General features: G+C 42.1%; 1 protein-coding gene across 3 annotated transcripts in view; it reads right to left on the bottom strand.

Moving 5' to 3' along the window:
• Window positions 1–485: 485 nt before the first annotated feature.
• The window catches only part of CHD7 (chromodomain helicase DNA binding protein 7), a 274,681-nt gene continuing 254,617 nt past the window's right edge, over window positions 486–20,549 (bottom strand). The window contains exons 24-38 of one of the 3 annotated variants that reach the window (XM_075549703.1): window positions 19,255–19,344; window positions 18,734–18,837; window positions 17,270–17,399; window positions 16,789–16,861; window positions 16,568–16,625; window positions 15,810–16,038; window positions 15,355–15,563; window positions 14,560–15,231; window positions 13,276–13,436; window positions 11,486–11,713; window positions 10,633–11,073; window positions 6,507–6,728; window positions 5,140–5,280; window positions 4,701–4,805; window positions 486–2,358 (exon numbers count right to left, since the gene is read on the bottom strand). In XM_075549703.1, the coding sequence (XP_075405818.1) occupies window positions 1,444–2,358; window positions 4,701–4,805; window positions 5,140–5,280; window positions 6,507–6,728; window positions 10,633–11,073; window positions 11,486–11,713; window positions 13,276–13,436; window positions 14,560–15,231; window positions 15,355–15,563; window positions 15,810–16,038; window positions 16,568–16,625; window positions 16,789–16,861; window positions 17,270–17,399; window positions 18,734–18,837; window positions 19,255–19,344 (3,778 nt within the window). In that variant the 3' untranslated portion in view covers window positions 486–1,443. The remainder of the gene's footprint in view (window positions 2,359–4,700; window positions 4,806–5,139; window positions 5,281–6,506; window positions 6,729–10,632; window positions 11,074–11,485; window positions 11,714–13,275; window positions 13,437–14,559; window positions 15,232–15,354; window positions 15,564–15,809; window positions 16,039–16,567; window positions 16,626–16,788; window positions 16,862–17,269; window positions 17,400–18,733; window positions 18,838–19,254; window positions 19,345–20,549) is intronic. The other 2 variants (XM_075549705.1, XM_075549704.1) reach the window with 2 other exon arrangements.

Genomic DNA, 20,549 nt, shown 5'->3' with positions numbered 1-20,549 from the left:
TGGATTTCCCCCCTCCTACACTGGGTTTTGGCATCAAACTCTGGTTCACAGGACACCAGGTGCCGTTGTGGCCTCTGTCGACACTGTGGCATTGTGTTTTTCTATCCATTAACCAAGGATAAATGACCTAGATATTGTGCCTATTAAAGCCTCATTTTTCTTTTGCCTTTTTGTGTTTTAGTGTACCGCATTATCACATGCGGCACACATTTATACGTATTTTCAATCTCAAGTGCTTTTTTCAGTCAGTAGAGGGAGGTTTTTGAGCTGTCTGGAGTGGAATTTTGTGAAGGTAATTCAAGGTGTTTTTTTTTTTTCCCTGCCTAGTCTTGAGAACAATTAAGAGGATTATTAACAGCTACTCTAGTATAAGAGGATATATCAAGAAACTGTACAAAAGACAGAATACTGTATTTGCATCTATTGCGAATACAAAAAATAGAGTGAACACCAGTTCCCCTCATACTACATTCTATAATTACATCTCTGCATATCATGGGTCACTTTTATTAAAAGCATCATTACTACAGTTGGCAGCAATTTACATTTTATCTTACATGATAGCAATTTCAAAGAAAAAAAATAAAAGGACATCACAACAAAGAAAAACAATACATTTACAAAGTCATGTCTGTAAACTTCAAGGCTAGTTTAGAGTTGAGGTAATGCTGTTTAGCTTTGTGGCTAAAGTAACAAAGTCCTTTAATTTAAAAAGGTACCTGATTCTCTCTTTTTTCTCACTCTTTATTTACTTATCTATTTGTTTATACCAGTGCATTACAATATCACGAGACAATGGAACTGTAGTTCTATCTGGCAATAACCCTCCCAGGAGGTTAATTTCCAAAGGGACCCCTCACATTCAACAGCTGCCTGATTATTGCTGTGTCTCAGGACAGAGACATTCACACTACGGTGGAGATTGTCAGAGTGTATGGATGTGTGGATGAGCACGCGTGGGAACTCCCATGCGGTCCAAAAGGAAAAACATAAGTAAGTATGATATGTATGATAAATTTCATCTTGACCTTCACAGCAAAAACATTAAAAATTAAATATATAACTTCATACTTCCTTTAAGCAGCACTTCCTTCTATCCGTGCCGCCCAGTTACAAATTGCTCTTTTATTTTAATACCGATGGTACCAAAAGGAAAAGAAAAGAAAAAAAAAGCAGAGCATTATGTAAGTTTCCTTAAAAAGACACGATTACCTCTCAAATGTCATCTCTCCTAGGGATAATAAATAATGCACTGCACAATACTTAATGACCAAGATACCTTTTGACACACCTGTATAACATGACTTGGACTTTTTTTTTTCCTTTTGCTATACTATGTTACAGACAGCTTATAAAACTAGTTATAAACATTAACTGTGAGTGTAAACAGTAGGACTACCACTTGTCAAAAGTTTTAAACACTTTAACTGGAATTGGTAATGGTTATTCATCATTTTCATTGTTTTCTATTTCATCTCCCCCATCGAGTGAGTCGAGCTCTTCGCCCTGTGCTATTTCATCTTCTAAGGTGGAAGATTCCACGGTCTTATCCAGGCTCTCTTCAGCATCGCTGCCTTCCAGGGCCTCCTCGTCTTTGAAGGGCGTGCCCTCAGCCTTGTTCGCAGGCTTATCCTCGCTGGCGCTCACAGCATTCTGCAGTCCTGCCAGTGCGGGAAACCCAGGCAGCGTCAACCCTCCCAAGCCTGGAGGTAGAAACATGGACGGGTAGAAGAGGCCGGGGGCCACAGTGGACAAGAGGAAAGGGTTGAAGGCCAGTGGGCTGGAGGACAACCCAGCCGTAGCAGTAGCAGCACCAATAGATCCATTTGTAGAGTCAGTAGCCAAAACAGCATCTGTGCTTTTCTCAGACTCTTTGTTCTCATCTTCATTCTCATTGCCTTTCTCTTCTGCTTTCGCAGCGCCGTCATCTGGGTCCTCCAGCCCAGGGCCGGGGGTGGCATTCCCCGTGGCAGACAGCGGGGCGTTGAGCAGCCCGCCCAGCCCAAACACGCCGGGGAGGCCCGTCATCCCCGGGAGCATCAGGGGCAGCATGGCCGCTGGGTTCTTGGAGTCACCTCCAGCAGCAGCAGCTGCTGCCAGTCCCGGAGGGAAGCCCATGAGCCCTGCCAACTGGAGAGACTGCAGACTCTGGAGGTTCTGGAGGCTGGTGAGGTCCATTCCAGCGAACAGGCTGTTAACTAGCAGAGGGTTAATTCCCGACGTGGAGGCCACAGCAGCGGCAGCTGCAGCAGCTCTGGCAATCTCACTTTTTGGTCGCCTTCCTCTCCGGCTTACTCCTTCTCCCCGGACCACTGGCCCGGTGAGAAGACGGTCAAACATGGACTCTGGAACAAAGCCCTGGGGGAAAGACAGGCCAACAATGGCATTACAGTCTCTGAAAAAACCATGAAGTGCACCCCTATGATTTACGTGGACTGCGATGTGGTAGTTACATAATTTCACGTGAACTTGAAGTGTAGGGGTGCAGTCTAGCCTGTCAAACAGGTCACACCGGATGGTGCCTACTTGTGGGTCCTGGGAATCTCCCCGCCCCTCTCTTCCTTCACCTTCCTGCTGGGCAAGCCACTCGGAGACCTGCCAGACCCCTGGAGATGAGCATCCACAAGATTTTTCACCCAACGGCTTGTGATTTTCCTGGATTTGGCATCATTGCTTTTGGCTGTGATTCAGAAGAGGGATTTATGGGCTGGTATTGGATTTATGGACTAGGATCGGACTTATGGATTTGACCTGGACTGGGATGGTTTCCTAATATACAATTTCTTGATAGAAAGCTCTTTCTTACACATATATATCCGTCACTGGATGTGGTTCTCTGTCAGCCCGGCCTAACACAATACTCCAATTTATCACTTGCTTTGGGATTCTTACTTATGGCAAGCCCACAAAGTGTGCAGAGGAGAAAGTCTCCATAGGGTGGACAGCAACCAGTCTCTGGAGCCATCAGCATGGAAGCAAAGGCGGGTCTGGACAGACACTTTCAGTGAGTCAGTTAGGAGTCCAACAAATACCAAACAAACCCACAAATCTATTGCTGTCCTCCTGTCGATCCTGACTTCTTTCTTAGTGACCTCAAGGCAGAGTGGCACTACCCTCCAGGGTCTCCAAAGCTGTCCATCTTTACCAGAAGCAAACCTTTCCCCCCCAGAGCAGCTCAGCCTCTTACTACTCTACCCTGAAGGCCTGCCTACACAAAACTAAAACACAACCCAAACCCTTGTCACGGTACCTCGTCGTGGCCCCTTGACTTACACGGCACCTCGTTGTGGCCCCGGAGAAGACAATGGAACATCCCCAGAGGTTACCAAGACCGTGTATCTTTAAGGAGGGAAACTGCCACGTCTGTTTTCTTTGGAGCCAACGGGTAGGTCCTTTTCAGTCTGTCAACAAGCACCTACCTCCCAACCCCTAGAGCTCCTTCCTCCTGTGCCAGGAGTACAAATACATCCCCAAATCTCACACATCTTTCATTTCTTTGGGCAAATCGTATCAATTTTCCCAAGTGGCCCTGAATGTAAAATACTGACTTGGGCCTTTATGATGAACTGAAAACTGGCTTTCCCAATGGAACTTTGAAAAATTAATTCCGGTCTAAAAACTCATTGATAAAACTCATGAAAACAAAAATTTTGATTTTTAATATTAGGGTAAGTTCCATGGACTTATGCTAAATTCCAAAATGATTTGGCAAAGACTGTTCTGAGAAGGTGAGGTAAATGTCATGCTATCGGAATCCATAATTAAGAAACAATGCACCAGAAAGTAACTAAGAGATAGGACAAATTTAATGAATTAAAGTATCAGTAAAAATCTGGAAATAATTCAAATGTCTCTCAATGGTAGAATGCGTTAAAAATTTTTTTTAAACAACCAGCATAGGCCTGAAATGGCATACTATTCAGCAATACAAAGAACAATTTCCCCATCTTTTTAAAAAACAAACAAAAAATAAATGAATAAAAAATGTTTGATACACACAACTGGGATGAATCTCAAAGGCATCACAATGCATAAAAGCCACCTCAAAAGTGTTTTTTGGTTTCACTTCAGTGTATATGACAGCCTCCCAAATACTTAGGAAAGGAGAACTGGCCAGTGGTTGCCCGGGGCTAGAATAGGGAGGGGCATAATAATAAAGATAGTACGAGAGAAGTTTCGGGGTGAGGCAACTGTTATGTGTTCTGATTATGGTAGCTGAATCTGTACATGCGCTAAAATTCATATAACTGTATGCCAAAAGAAAACTAAGTCAATTGCACTATACAATACTTTAAACAAACACATACAAAAGTAATCAGGCTATCCTTAACTAATTAATTTTAAAAAGGACCTCATAATGAAAAAACATTTTATGCGCTTTTTCTATTTAAAAATCAGCTATCATAGTTAACAATCTTCATGATTTCTACCATAAAATCTATTCCATAGATGGAATGTTAAGTCCGCTTCCCAGAAGCATTCCTCCATGGTGATTTGACCTCAACACTATGAATGTGTATATCTACAGAGCACTAGTCAATCCACTTAGGCTGATGATACACTATATATGAAATGATGTATTGCTATCAACTCTCTAAAGCTAAGAATTGTTATACTTAATGAATGGGGTAATGGAAATGTAAGAAAAAATGCAGGAAAGGTTTTGTATTGTAAATTCCTGCCAAACAGTTTGTACGTACCGATTGCTTAACGATGTCAGTCCAATCTGGGGCAACTGCAAACTCAGGATTTTCTTCCAGCCACCTGGGCAGATCCTTCATCGGAGGAGCCATTGCTCCACCCATCTGAGAAAGAACATTGGAAACAAATCAAACACTTCTCTAGGCCAGTGGTTCTCAACCTTCCTCATGCCGCTACAGTTCCTCATGTGGTGGCGACCCCCAACCATAAAATGATTTTTGTTGCTACTTCATAAACTGTCATTTTGCTACTGTTGTGAATCGGGCGACCCCTGTGAAAGGGTGGTTCAACCCCCAAAGGGGTCATGACCCATAGACCCATAGGTTGACAGAAAGTCTCCAGGAAGAAACATGACCCGTCATCCCTAACCATAGCGGCCAGTAAAGACACTACTTTTGGGGTTAACATCCAGATAAATTCCCTATTCCAATATCTTACCTTTTTCCCATTTCGTTTATTAACAACGGGCACCCTTTCTTCTCCTGTCAAAGTGTTTATATCCAATTTATTAGGGTTTCGACATCTATGTCGTTTTTGTTTAGGTTTCTGAAATGAGGAAAACAGCACATCTGCATTCTTCTGTTAAAAAAAACATGGAGTATTTAGTTGTATATATCACTGTATTCTTATATTATTTCCTATGTAAATGATGGAGAACAGTCATTTCTAGTAACTCTGGAAGTTGAGCATTTTTGTTTGTTTTTTTTGAGCATTTTTTTATGTATTAAGAAATCTTACTTTTCTTGAAGGAAAAGCAAACCCTTCATTTCATCCACCGTACACCTCCCAGGTCCCACCCCCACTAAGCATTAAAGAGCGAGATGAATACATTTGCTTTTCTTTTTGCCTATCAAAAATAAACTTAAGGTTTTCTTTTCCTTCTACTGTTTAACCAAGTGATGGATCTTTAAAGGCTATTTCTACAGGACTGATACTGCTAGTCAGTGATTTAAATGAACACAGGGACACCCCATCTAACCACATAAAATTTGCATGTGAGAACTAACCACAGGGCTAAGAGCACCTTTGCGAGGGGGGCATTTAGACAGGCAGCAAAACCTGGCTGAACGCAAGAAAAATGAAATCTTATACACAAGTTTTAAAAATCTATCACATCAGCACAGGAAATTAAAGAAGAAGCTTACTAGCTAGCTAATAGTTTATGTCACTGATCATTTGGAGATACTAAATGCCAAATACTTAAATATATGGTATATGTGCTATTTGGTTGCTTTAAAAGAACCTAATAAAATCTTGTCATGCATTAACTGTTTATCTCTTAGTAGGAAACAACTTCATAGTACTTTTTTGCTGGTCAAACTTTGTTTGGAGACCAATTAGAATACATTTCAGAGTTTTATTCCAATAATGAGGCCGCGCGCAGCATTCTTGAAGGAACTTTGGTTGGTTGGTGGAGTAAAAGGGGCCAGTAGATGCACCCTCTGTGGCAGTTTTGAGTCCAGTCTCTCTGTTACAGATGGCACAACAGTCAACCTGTCAGTTGCTAATGAAAGGTTGGTGGTTGGAATCTACCCACAGCATCAAGGGGAATAAAGACCTGGTGAACTGCTGGAAGGATCACAGCTTAGAGCACCCGGTGGGCATAGTTCTACTCCATGCCATGGGGTCACTATGAGTTGAAATCAGCTTCACAGTACACAACACGCATGTAGAAGATACAGGGACGCAAGACTGAAAACCCTGACACCTTCGACACAAAAGGTGGTGTCCGGGATGTAGATATCACGTGGGAAAGAGAACTGACTCGGATGATCCCTTCCAGCTCCAAACTCGGCAATACTTACTGGTACATAAGTTGGCATATCAACAGTGTAAGTCGGATGCACCTTAAGCCATTCAACTAAATCTTTATTTTTAGGTGCATCTTCCCCAACCAGCCTAGTCCCGTCTTCTAGATTTATCACAGGGATCCGTGTGTCGGGGTCCAACTGTCCAGGAGAAGGAATGTTTCTTGTTGGTGGAGTCTCTATATCTTCTTCAAAAGCTTTGGTCACTTCAGCATCCTCCTATAGAAAGTTGACAACGATATAAATTCTCACATTGAGAGACATTCTGATAATGTCTTACCCCAAGAAAATGCAATCCTAGCACAATGGCTCTTTGATAAAAGCAGCTTTTGGGGGGATAGCTATTAAATAAAGGAGAAACTTATATTGCTATTCTTTACACTGCAGAATTCATGAGTTACAAAGTCCACAGGTCCATTCTTCCTCAGTTTCAAAACCCTAAAGAAGGCACAGATATCATTTGTCTGGACTTGATACACACAATAGTCTGCCTACTCAATCTGAGGTCCTTAGACAAGTCTATCAAAGATACTTTGTAACTAAAGTAATTGTTCTAAAAGCTAGCTTATAAGTAAATCAGTACTTTGTGTACAAAGCAAAAATTTGTAAGTGTAATATCTTGTGTTAGGTATGGGTGGCAACATTTATAAGATCAAATTTAATCGAAGTCTATATTCTACCATCAAAGCCCTGGTGGCTTGGTGGTTATGAGTTCAGGACCAGTAGCCACTTCTTGGGAGAAAGATGAGGCTTTCTACTCTCCTAAAGAGTTATAGTCTTGGAAACTCACAGGGGCAGTTCTTTCCTGTCCTGTAGGGTTGCTATAAGTCAATACTGGCTCAAAGGTAGTGAGTTAGAGTTACCCAGCCATTCATCATCAAATCTGTTATGCTTATCTCCAACCACCCATTTTTCATCCCTACTAGGTCTAGACCTTCTTCAGTTCTCAACTGAACTATTACAATATTCCTTCTATTCAAGTTCTACCATTCTACAATCCCACTTTCACACTGGTACACGACTTAGTTTGCTAAATGCAGCTCTGTGCAAAAATCACATTCTATTCTTTATTTAAATGACTTCAGTGTTTGGGTCCCCATTTTCTTCAGACCAAGGATCAAGTTCTTGAGCCTGAAACTAAGGCCTTGTGGTTTACACCTTGCTTGGTCTCCAAGCTCATCTCTGCTGAACCCTGGCTTCATCTTTCTTCCTTTTCCACCACCCTTTTTGAATGGCAAATGTCTACTCAAGCTTCAAAGCTTAAAGGTATTAATTTTTAGGGAAACTTTATTTCTCTCTACATTCCTCCACACTCCAGTCCTGGCTGTTCTCTGGGCTCAGAAAGTCCTTTTGACATGTCTTAGTCACGAGGTACACACACATACACACATACTCACAAACACACACAATGATGACGCATTATTGGTTTATAAAAACGAACCAGTAACATTCCCAGACTTTAGCCACCATCTTCGTGACTCGTTTTATTTAGAAACGAATCCGTGTTTGTCTTGCATTGTGTGTGCATGCACAGCACCCTCCAGAACATCAAATGGGGTAAGCCCTGAACACCATCACTTAATTAAAAAAAAAAAATTAAAGCTACATTATATAACATTTCTGAGATGTGAACTGAGTTGTTAAATGTTACTTTGGAAAAACAAAATCAATAAATTAGTGATGTGTAAAATATGTTTAGTGATGCTTAAAATATGTGAAATTAACAAAGTCAGCAATAAATTTAGTATACCATTTATGCTGGCAACAAAACAAAACAAACAAACAAACAAACCCCAGCACCTGGGTCTCACTGACTATTAATTTCTGACACCTGCTCTACAAACACGGCTGTGTTGTGATCCAAATACTCAATGACAAAGGTGTCAGCTGTAGAGACTCCCCAGGTTGTTGATGTTTATGAAGAAAGGCTTGTTCAGTCAACAAAATATACCAGAATATTAGGATGGTGTCAAACATGAAGACTCATTACCAGTGACAAAACTTTGTCTGATGATCCCAATTCTACCTTACAAATCTGGCTGATCCAGAGGATGTACACTGATACAGATAGGAACGGGAAACACAGGGAATCCAGAGCGGATGATCCCTTCAGGACCAGTGGTGAGAGTGGTAATACCAGGAGGGTGGGTTGGAAAGGGGGAACTGATTACAAGGATTTACATATAACCTCTTCTTGGGGGTGGGGGGAGTGGGACAGACAATAGACAAATGGGTGAAGGGAGACGTCGGACAGTGCAAGGATATGATAAAATAATTTATAAATTATCAAGGGTTCATGAGGGAGGGGGAGCGAGGGGAAAATGAGGAGCTGATGCCAAGGGTTTGGGTGGAGAGCAAATGTTTTGAGAATGATGAGGGCAACGAATATACAATTGCTCTTTACACAATTGATGTATGCATGGATGGTGATAAGAGTTGTATGACCCTCTAATAAAATGATTTAAAAAAACCCAAAACCTTGAGGACTACACATAGCTAAAAATAGCATTTTAACCTCTTAAACAGCAGTGGCAGCAGGTCATCCACCAGGTGCATTTTTATAAGATTATAATAATAACCTTGAAACCAACAAAAATGACTGGTAATCAACTAGTAATCCATTTTGAAATCTTACTTTTACCCATTTGAGATGTTTCTATTTTAATTCAGCCCCACTCGGAGTCAAACAAATTTCAGGGAATGCTATTTTGTCATTTCTGAGCTGTGAGTTTGCCATATTTTTCCCTATCTCTTTAAGTAACTGGAGCAATCCCTGCCTGGTTGGCACAGAAGATTAAGTAGTCAACTACTAACCCCCAAACACTGAGAGGTGCCTTGGAAGAAAGGTCTGGTGATCTATTTCTGATAATACAGTCATTTGGAAATCCTGTGGAGCAGAGTTCTACTGACACACATGGGGGTCACCAGGTGTAGGAACTGATTTGACAGCAACTTTTTCGGTTTGAAAGTTACTGCATTTCCTATCCTTTTAAGAACCTTCCTCTAGGTCAGTGGTTCTCAACCTTCCCAATGCCGTGATCCTTTAATACAGTTCCTCATGTTGTGGTGACGCCCAGCCATAAAAATTATTTTCCTTGCTACTTCATAACTGTCATTTTGCTACTGTTATGAATCGGGCGACCCCTGTGGAAGGGTCATTCGACCCTCAAAGAGCTCGCGACCCACAGGTTGAGAACCACTGCTTTAGGTCCAAAAAAGGGGGAGCAAAAAAGATAGGTCTGGTATAAAAAAACACACTTAAAACAATTTTCTCTCCTGAATTATAAATTTCCATATTTCCCAAACTACCAATCTGTGTTGTACTCTTTATCCCAAGGTCAAGGTTTTCAGGATTTACCTACAAAAGTGTCATGAGCACCCCATTTGCCTCAAAATCAACAAATTAACACTTGAGTCACTTGTAGGCTTAGGTTTCTAATCCATAAGCCCAGATCACCATTTAATAAGAGAATGCGTGTCATTCACTGGGTCCTCTGGGGCAAAATTCTCACCTTCAGCAAGCGAGACAGCACATTTTTAGAAGGCATGAGTGAGGCAGAGTAAGGAAGAAAATTCTCTTGTTTATATTACATCCATTTCCTTTAAATTTGAAAAGGAAATATTAAAAATGTACTGTCACATACATTTACTGCATCCTAAGCTGTCAGAACCCCCTTTCAGCCTAGGTTTCAAAAAAGAAGTAGTTTTCATGAAGGTCAGTGTATGTGGCATCTCTAGCTCTGTATATGCGTTCATCTTCTAGCCTGAATCTAAACCTTCATATTAATCTAACTGATATTGAGCCCAAGGTAGATAAATACTTTTAAGAGTAGCAGCTTTTTTTCCTACCTCAAAAATTCGAGGACAGCCATTTTAGATTCAGAAAAACATTGTTTTGGGCCCCTCTTCTGAAAGCAATCAATAACACCATCACCTTGAGAAACAACTCCTCCAGCTAGGCTTCCTGTAGGCTAACTGGTCTGGATCAATGATCAGCACAATTTTCCAGCTCAGAGCCCAGATTGTGTTCACTGTAATTCTCTTTCAAGAGTGCAAGAAGCCAGCTTTGACACCCACACTGCTGCAACCTCAGCCCATGCCCGGGCGGGATCCCCTGACTTACTGTACTCAGCGATGTTCGTTTGTGACTCATGAAAAGCAAATCAAGGCCCTCCACATTTTTCCTCCTTCCTCGTCTTCTCTTCATGGGAGGCTCTCCATCTACTAGGGAGCCATTCAGCAGATGCCTGGTAGGTGTGCGTGACAAGCCTGCCTGGAGTAGTTCCATTTGAGTCTTAAAGGCATCAGAGACTGGTGTGGAGACATTAGGCAAGACAAACTTTGAAGTAAAAGATGAGAAATTTGAGGTAGAACTTGTTGCCTCTTTCGAGGCCTTTGATAAATCTACAACTTTCTCTTGTCCGTTTTCTGAAACCACCTGAGACTCCCGCAGCTGGGCAACCATCTCCATGAGGTTCCGCCGCTTGGCAGCTCTTTCAGCCTCGATTTCTATTTTCTTTCTCCGCCGCCGCCGGCGCGGGACTGATAGGTTGAGTGCATCTTCCTACACGGAAAAGCCAAAAGAAAGCTGCAGTGAACCAAAGTGGTACTTGGCTGGCTTTGGGAAATGAAAAACAAGAAGCCCGCAGAATAACACATTCTCAGGCAGGGAAAAGCCACAAAGTGGATATGGCTGGAGAATCAGCAGTCCCTTTGCTTCTCACTGTACCCAGGCCATGGCGAGGCCCAGTGAACTTGTTGGGCGAACTGCCTGAGGTGGTTTTCCAAGACTCTAACTCTTCACAGGAGAGGAAAGCAAAGCACAGCAACTGCTGCCCTTGTGGATCACAGGCAACACTTGAGCATTATGTCCTGAGGGCGCCTTACTTCTCCCGGAGTCCAGTTACACACAAGCGTTCAAAGTGGCTCAGGGTTCGAGAGTCTGCTTGTATGCTATGAATGTCGTGGAAACTCACCTTTGACAACTGAGGAGAGGCTATGATGTCCTCGTTCCCACCGACGCTAGCATGTCCAACCATGGAGAGCTCGGCGAAGCTCCTCTTGTGCAGGGGACTATCTACAGCGGAGGGCGTGCATCCAGGGAGGAGGCCCTGGAAGTCAAACATCTGCCGCCGGTTGACTGGCCATTTGCCTTTCAACACAGCTTCACAGATGTTGTCCAATCGGTTTATCATGACTCGATCCTGGAGGGAGGGAGGGAGGGAGAAGATATGTCACACTGAGCTGTTACCAAACTTTGGTTAAAGTTCCTTGATGAACAAATATATCTGGCAAGGTATGAAATAGCAATGCAAGGTTTTAAAGTAAATTGGTAGGCAATGGCAAAAGATAATATAACAAAATAAACAAACATATGCACAAACCCACAAAAATGGTTTTCTCTGACAAAAGGTCTTAGGGGTTTCCAATATAGAAAACACCGTATGTACTTGAGTATAAGCCGACCCAAATATCAGCGGAGGCACCTAATTTTACCACCCAAAAAAAAAACAAACACATTAAAAGTGTGCTGGAAAACTCGGCTCATACGAGTGTATATGGTACATTATTTTCCATTTGTCAACACTGGGCAACTCAAAACTACTTCCACATGTGAAAAGTAAATTTTGTTTGAGTATTAGCATACAACAGTGCAAGTCCTGCCTTTAACTTCTTGAAACTCTGGTACTTCAGACCTGCAGGCTGGTGCACCGCCTGTCCTAGGAAGCGGGACGTCCATCATTAGCTCTACAAATCCAGCATTGCGGGTACCAATCAAGAAACACCCAATGCTCGCCATTTGCATTCTCAATTAGCACTTCAAATTCCACGGACACACATACACGAAAAACTTCTAATCACAGTCCTCAGACTGAGGAGCAGAGATTAAAAGTGTTGGCTATAATAAAGCTGTGACTGGTCCATCAAATCCCCTTCCATACCAGAGGAATCCACAGGGGTGATCTTTGAAGGAATGTTCTGCCCTTGGCAAGGCTGGGAGGTTTGAACTGATGACCTTGCAGGGAGGGGTGCAATGTGCAACCTACTACGCCACCAGGGCTCCTATGAGGGGATTTCTTTAGTCAACAGCATCACCCAGTTTCTTAAACAACCAACAGTGTGGAAGATTAGCCAGGAAAGAGTCTATTGAAGTCATTTCCTGTGCTAGTTTACCCCGTTATGTTGATTTAGGATGTTTAGTTTTGACTCTGAATAATAGACCAAATTATTTATAGGTTTATTATAATATTATAGTAGGTCATTACTTCGCTTTTGGTTATAGATAACTATATTTGATATATACAGATAACTATATTAAATGTATAAAAGCAAATAGTTTAACGTCTTATCCTCTCTCTCCCAAGTTAAGAAGACAGATTTCTAAATACATGACATTGCCTTACATCTGAGAGTCCTACTTCAGATTAGGAAAATAGGTAACAATAGGAGCTTTCTAGTTCCACCATTTTATTCTGTCGAATGACGAGTCTGTTGAAGCGATCTTCCATGCACTACACTGGACACCCAGGGTTGCCCACCTTAAAAGCCACAGGAACAAAGCACCATGAAAATCGTTCTCAGATAATTTCTCCTTCATGGCACCATTAGAAAATGATTCTACACTTTTTTTCTTTAAACTTTTCTAGCTCATTCTTTAAAAACAGAATCTACAGATTTTGTGCATTGTGACAAAGTTAAAGACTATGTGACACACTAAAAAGATTTTTCCTTTCTATCATTCTTCAGTCAACAATATCTCTCCAACCTTAGGCCAAAATGAAAAGGTGAACGTTCGCTCCTGAAGGAGTTGAGATGCTGACGGGTCTCCATCTTCCATGTAGAACCCGTCTCGGGTTTCATCCCTCGCAGTGCTCAGAGAAGCATTGCTTTCTTCATCAAAATGCTTCCCTCTAGACACAGCTCCTGCTGAGAGATCAGTTCATAGGCATTACTCACAGCCAAAATGCCACAGAAACGGGAGCACGGGAAGAGCACAATTAAACATTTACATAGAATGGACCTTCATCTTATTGATAATCTACTATATGATTAAAATGTTATTACGTACTTTATAAATGACTTTAAATGCCATTTTGAAGCTTGTTAACTTAAATCCCTGTAAGTGGAACAGTGGTTACTCAACTACTAACTGAGATATAATACTGGTTGAAACCCACTAGTTGCTGCTAATCTGCAGAGAAAGACGTGACTTTTAAAAAGATTACCGCGTGGGAAACCCAACGGGGCAGCGTTACTCTGCCCTATGGAGTCCCTGTGAGTCAGTGCTGACATGACAGACAGCGCTGTTCCCATTTTACAGATGAAGGGACTGAGGCTCAGAGAGGAGCCCTCTGTGGCACTCTGCAGGTAAATTGTCACAGAGGGTGAATGTCAACAAAGTCTGACCCAAAGCCTATGATCGGCCACACGAGAAAATGGGTTAATGTTCTAACTTAAATCCAAAGTTTCAGCAAGCACAAAAGAGCACAATGTGGTGCTTCATTGCTACCTTGAGCTAGCTACAGCACTCTTAGAAAGAGACTTGAAAATTTACAAAGAGAACTAATTACTTTCAGACTAGACTCTTCCCTTTTAGTTAAGAGATCAATAATGAAACCTATGTCCGATTGCCAGGAGTTGGAAGCGACTTGATAGTCATTGGTGGTTTATGTGTCTTTTTGTGCATTTGTTTTGAAATAACTAATACTATTTACTCAGTGAATGACTCTCTCACACTGAGTCATCTGAACCAAAACAACATGGGACTCTCAGTAATCCGTTCCATAAAGTTAATCTCTGTATTCTTGAACAGAAGGTATGCTGTATGCAAATCCTTCTTACAGTGCAAGTTGTTCAAAATCTTGTCTTTTCATACCATCAAATACCAGAACAAAGCACACACTGAAACATAACCTGAAATTATTATCCTGTCATCGAAGAAAATACACACTCATGACACTTAACACAGGAAATGACTGTCATCCTGAGTGCATCCTATCACAGCAGGCTGCTGTGTGGTCAGGGGAAGGCGTGAGGTGGCGGACGTTACCTTCAGGCTGGGAAGATTCTTCTGATTTATCGTCATCTTCAAGCTTTTCGTCCTCATCTTCTTCAGAACCCTTTTCTGAAAGTGACTTGGATCCCATGTCCACACTGACTTCTATGCCTGCCAGGTCATTTTTCACCACAGGTGCCTCCGCCTCACACACCTGCTTGCTGGCCTTCTCCTTACCATCTATTTCTCTTTCCTTTTCTTTGCCCTCAGATTTCTCCTTGGCAGCCGGGTTTCCCAATTCCTCCAGGTGACCTCCTGGTTGCTCCATCCCCTTGTCATCCTGAATGTGAGCAGATGAGCTGACCGGAGGGATGGGACCAAATCCAACTGCCAGTGGGTTCAAGGAAGACAGGTTACCAGCCCCTCTGTTTTGCGCAAAGTTTTTATGTGCATCCAAGAAGGATAGCTCAGGGTCATTGAGGATATGGTAATCTGTCCTGCTGACCCCATGTTTTGCAGCACCAACCAACAAGTCTCGATCGTGTTTCCCACACTCCCACCACTCTGGCAGGTCTAAATTTGGCTGGCACAGCTTTAGCCTCTCTCCAAGCTGAGGGTGATGGAGAACTTGCTCACGTATCTTCCTCAGCAGTTCTATGCGGTACAAAGTTCTAGAAGCTCGTTCTTCTGTGATTGGCTCGATCATGGAAGAGAGGTCAGGTGGCTCTAGAACAAAAAAGCAATCGGATTTGCTTTGGAAAAAGGGTTACTTTCTCATGTAAAAAAAAATTTTTTTTTTCTCTTTCATCAGCCTTTCAGCAAAGAATTTGTATTACTTAATGTACCTACCATCGTCTGGCTTAGAGGGCATCTGACACACTCGTCTACACATAGCCACAAAACAACTGAAGTATTTCTCCAAACTCTCATCAGACTTTTTGTCAAGTCTGGCAAATGCTCGAAATTGGTTCCAGTCAAACTGCTGTTTTATCGGGTCAAAAATAACCCCAAAAGTGGATACCACACGGTAAAAATCAGCCTCTTCTCTTCTTGTCCATCTATGAGAAAAAAGATATTAGCTTAAATTGGACTCAGAGTAAAAGCCTATTGTTTCTTTTTCTCTTTCCCGTGAACCTGATACAAAGTCCTTATTTGAGGGGAGGGGGGGGGGGGCGGGCGCGCCAGACCAGATTGCTCTGATGTAGTCAGGCTGACCTGTGAGGCGACCCCTGCCTGCTCTATGCAAAGAAAAGCAGAAAACAGGGAAATGTGCCAGGAGTCAAATAAACCCGAAGGAAACTCACTTCTGACGTTTTTCAGATATAATAGCTTCTCTTTCTGCTTCGAGTGCCCGCACTTCCTCCCGCGGCCGGCGCCGCCGGCGGTCAGTCTTCATTAAGGCCTCTTGCCTCAGTTGCTGCCTTTTATAACTGCGCTGATAGGCCGTAATGAGGCGGCGTAGACGGGTAGTCAGGGCTGAAGTCTGAGGCCAGTACAGCTGGCCTAGCTCAGCATTACCATCCCTGTGCTTGCCTGGGGAAGCGGGAAAGACAGTTTGAAACAAGTAGCTGCAATCTTGCAGCGCACAGGCCTCGCTAACGGAACAGGGTGCCTCAGTGACCACCCGGAAGGCAGGGTGGGACAGTCGTGCCAGCCCTCATATTTAACTGTGGGTGGAGGACAACGAGCCTTTTTAAAAACCAATCTTACATATGAAACGCACTTTATAACACACACCACATTGCCATCATACTTGTAAGCAACACTTTTACAACAAAAATTTAAACACATGAAACATTCATGGAATTGCTAACTAATGATTTTACATTGGTTAAAAAGTTAAGTATTCTATATAAATTGGCAATATTTCAGATAGTTTGCCAATGCCCTGATTCAAGAGAAAGAGTTCTAAAGATGCTTAAAATTGCTTCACTAACTGATGGTGGGGGAAAAAAATCCCCGCCCCCCCAAATGCCATTATCAAGAAAATATAACCATAATAAAGAAAAAGTCCCTAATCCAAGAGATTCTTGCTCTGTTTCCTAGTCTTTAAGGAGCTTACTTGTAGCATGTATTTCCATGGATTCTTCCTTATCTTCTGGAGGAGAATTTGCAAATTCCTTGAAAGCGGAGAAAGAGACTCATTTAAATTTGTGTACGTGTGTGCTTTTGATTTTTGCTTAAATTTTATAAGAAAGGCAATTAGCTATAAAGTTTAACAAGTCTTATTTGGGTATATGCTATTTTAAGAATACTACAAAGGCCATGGAGTAAGGTTCTTACATCTACTTCATCCTTAAATGGCGTTCTGGTTGGTTTATATTCTGGGTCTTCATCTTCCCTGTCAAATTCTCCCCTATAGAAATTTAAAAGTTAAAAAAAAGAAGAAGAAAAAGAAGTCATACTGATGAGCAAGAGAGTGGTAAAGGGAAGGGAGGTGAAAGAGTTACAATGCGACTTTTAATTCTGAGATTGTCCTGAACAGTGATTCTACCAATATTTAAAATATGCAGTCATGGAAAGGGCTGGGGAAAGGTAGGACCTGTCATTTGGAGAAGACAAACAAGCCTCATATTATCTGGCTAGAAAATTTTGATTAAGTAGCCCTTATGATATGTAAATAAAAAATATTGGTAAAGACTACCGTTCAAGTCCGATGTAATATGGAATGTGCGTTGTAAAAAAAGAGAAAGAAATCGAACCTTACCAATATATGCAATATACTGACATAAAGTTTATTAAAATTTTAAAATGTCCTCCTTACCCATCACCACCATCTGCTAGCATGTCTGTTCCTCTCTGCTCAGCAGCAATGGCCTTGGCATCAGGCATACCAACTCGTTCCAGAAAACACAGTGCGGGGTCAGCTCGCATAGAATTGTACTTCTCATAGCCTGTGTCACCCCCACCAGTCAAGAGGAAAGACACAGCAACAAAGAAAGGCGTCATCACTGGACAGAATCATCGCACCACAATAGCAGATGCATTTGATTTCCCAATCAAGAGTATCTGCCATATGGAAATCCAAATTGTGTTTTAACAAAGCATTCTGGGGCATGATCCTTTGGGGCAGGTCTTTGGGGTCAAGTTACACTTTAGGGACATTATCAGAATTACAACAAATATTAACAGAAAAATGTGTCCAGATATGTCTGGGAAGATTTTTGACCCTATTTTCCCAAACATGTAAATGTTGTCTGACATTTGAAAGACCTCAGAACTTCCCTATGCAATCACTGCAGTGTTAGTCCCAAGGTCACCTCTGCCCACCCTCCTTTGAATCACTTCAGCACTGCTGGACACTCGCACTGCTGGTTGAAAATCACTGTGTACGTCAGGCCAGCGAACATGTCTTATTAGGTTTAGAACGATGCTTGTCAGTAAGATGACACTGTTCCCTCTTTGGTTTTCAAACTGCAATTTGCTTTTTGACTGCCCAAGTTGACTAGATGGAAAATGGCAGATCCCAACAGTGCACTGCGGGAAAATGATTTTTAGGCTGCGCTCACAAAATGCGGCTGTGGTACACAAGCGGAACAGCACAATTCAATTAGGATGTGTACTACAACACACTGCTCCTAACTGCTGTAGAGCCTCCAGCCAAACTGTCATCATGAAAGGTTTTATAAGCCATCATTCTCCCCTTTAGTCAGCCTGGGCTGCTGAGAATACCTCTGCGACCTCCAGAGAATTGGGATTATAATCAGGAATCGCTCACTGTATATATCATGCCAGTTCTGCATCCCCAGCCTTTCAAAGTTAACAAGGCTGCATCCCACTCGGGGGAGCCGTGAGTCCTCAGCACTGACATTTGTGAAATATTGCTTGGAACAAAGCCCAGGAGGCACTTGTACAGATTAATAGCAGAGGTTAAGCCCACTGTCCACTTTGACATTGGCTGGCAGAGGTAGCAAGTGAAGCAGCGCTGGAAGCAAAGTTTAGGGAGATCTATAGTAAAACTTGGCTATTATTAAAACAAATACAGTTTGGGTTTTATTTAGAGCCAAGAAAGAAATGTTTTCTTCTCAAATACTCAACAAACATTCAAAAACAGCATCTGATATTTACAGTTCATATTAGATTTTTCAGTACAGAAAAATTTTCGACGCCAAGAGTCCTTTGGAACTAGCCTCATTAATATTATGACTTTAGGAAAGAGTCTGCAAGGGGTTCTAAATAAAGACAAAGCTGTACCATCATGATGGATTTAAATAGAAACATTACTTACCATGTTTGAACACTCCAATTAGGAGCGATTTATCTGCTTCCTTGTCCCACCAATCTGTAGGAACTTCGGCATGGAAAGGCTCAGGTATCCACACATCTGCTTCACTATGAAGACATTCAAGTAATATTTAGAATAAATGCTAGCATTAATAATGACTTTCAAGTAATGAATATGATACACACTCCTGCATCCTTTTGCTCATAAAGAAGGTCTGAGTGTGTAGGGAAGGATGGGAAAAGGTGAAAAGAAAGGGCAGAACTCAGTTGTCCTTTACCCCCACTAAGAGGGATCTTTCACAACAGCATCACATCTAAAAGGTCATCTTACAGCATCAGTGATTTATCTCACACGTGTGTTCATACATGCAAACAGGCAGTCTCTCCCAGACGCTCATCCTATCCCTGACCTCATACTGCATTTGAGAAACGAAAAAGCAGAAGACCTTCTCTGGCCTGGGAAGATCCTTAAGCACAATACACGGTCACCACATGAACTCAAGATCAAGTGTGCATCCCACTAACCTTGAGTCAGCTCCCTCTATGATCTTATCTGCTTGGTCTCCTATAACTTCTTGTCTTAGGTAGTACAGCATTCGGACACGCAGCAGGACCCTGAAGAGGAAAGATAGGGTGGGGTGGGGGGTGGGGGGAGGAAGAGTTTTTAACTTCAGGACTATTTGCCAACAGTGGCTTTTGGCAGCTGCTGCTGTTCATCCATCATCCTGCCAAGGCTGATTAGCCATGCTGTATGGTAGGCTTGAAGCGTGACAGATGGTGGCACATAATCACCTCTGTGTGGTGCTTTCTGCTGGCTTCCAACAGGCCTGCCTGGCAACGGCTCACACTGCATAGAGAGGGACCAGGCTCAGCCTAGCCTGGGCGCACTTCATTTAGTTCTACCTAGTACAGCTTGTGAAGTTTAGACACGTACCCTACCATTGCCTCTGAAGTATTGAAGCAAGTTTGTAAACAACCTAGCAGATGGCTTTCAGTAACTGTTCTGCTTCATTATCTCATAAAATTTCCTCAGCTGCTGCCTTAATACCATTTTTGGAAGCACATCAGAAGTTGTAGGAATAAACGAAATATAAAATCTGGTTTTACTACCTTACAATAAACTCTCAATATGGAATGTCAGGTTTTTCAGATTATATAACTTCGCTTCAGAGAAGGCAGTTGGGGCCGTGGCAGCACTGAGGGTAGGTAGGTCTCTTACTCCTCCCCCTTAAGAAATATTAAGTCTTTTTATTCCCCCCTCGGTTATATGACCTATGAACCCAAGTTGTAGTATTAAAAATATTAATAGCAGAGTCTTATGTGGAGATTAAAATATGCCAAATTTATTCCTGTTCTTACTCATTTTTCTCGGAACCACAAACAAAACAAAAAATAACACTTGGAATCAGATTTTTAATCTTACTTGAACTTTCTCAGGATCTTAAACATAATTCTTTCAGTAACTCCACCTGGTAACTCCCAAAGGCCCAGGTCTACTCCAAACCCGCTGACCCCTGTTGGATAGACTTAGTGCCTTAAGACTGAAGATGACCTTCTAGGTCATATGTGAGTTACAGTATCAACCACTATGACCTTGACTGGTTAACTCCATCATTCACTTGGATAACACATAACAACCAATACCTCACTTTTAGATATTGGATATTTTTTTACCAAACTTGATTTTCATAGTAACTCTCTGAGGAACCGGGGGAAGCTATGATTTCTATTACATAAATAAGAAACCAGAGGCAAACAGGAGAAGTTGCTTAACCAAAATCAGAGAGTCACTCTGAGCATGGGACACAAAGACATGTCTA

The sequence above is a fragment of the Tenrec ecaudatus genome, chromosome 5 (genome assembly GCF_050624435.1).
Source record: "Tenrec ecaudatus isolate mTenEca1 chromosome 5, mTenEca1.hap1, whole genome shotgun sequence".
NCBI classification, from domain to species: Eukaryota; Metazoa; Chordata; class Mammalia; order Afrosoricida; family Tenrecidae; genus Tenrec; species Tenrec ecaudatus.
This window is presented reverse-complemented; position numbering and strand designations above follow the sequence as displayed.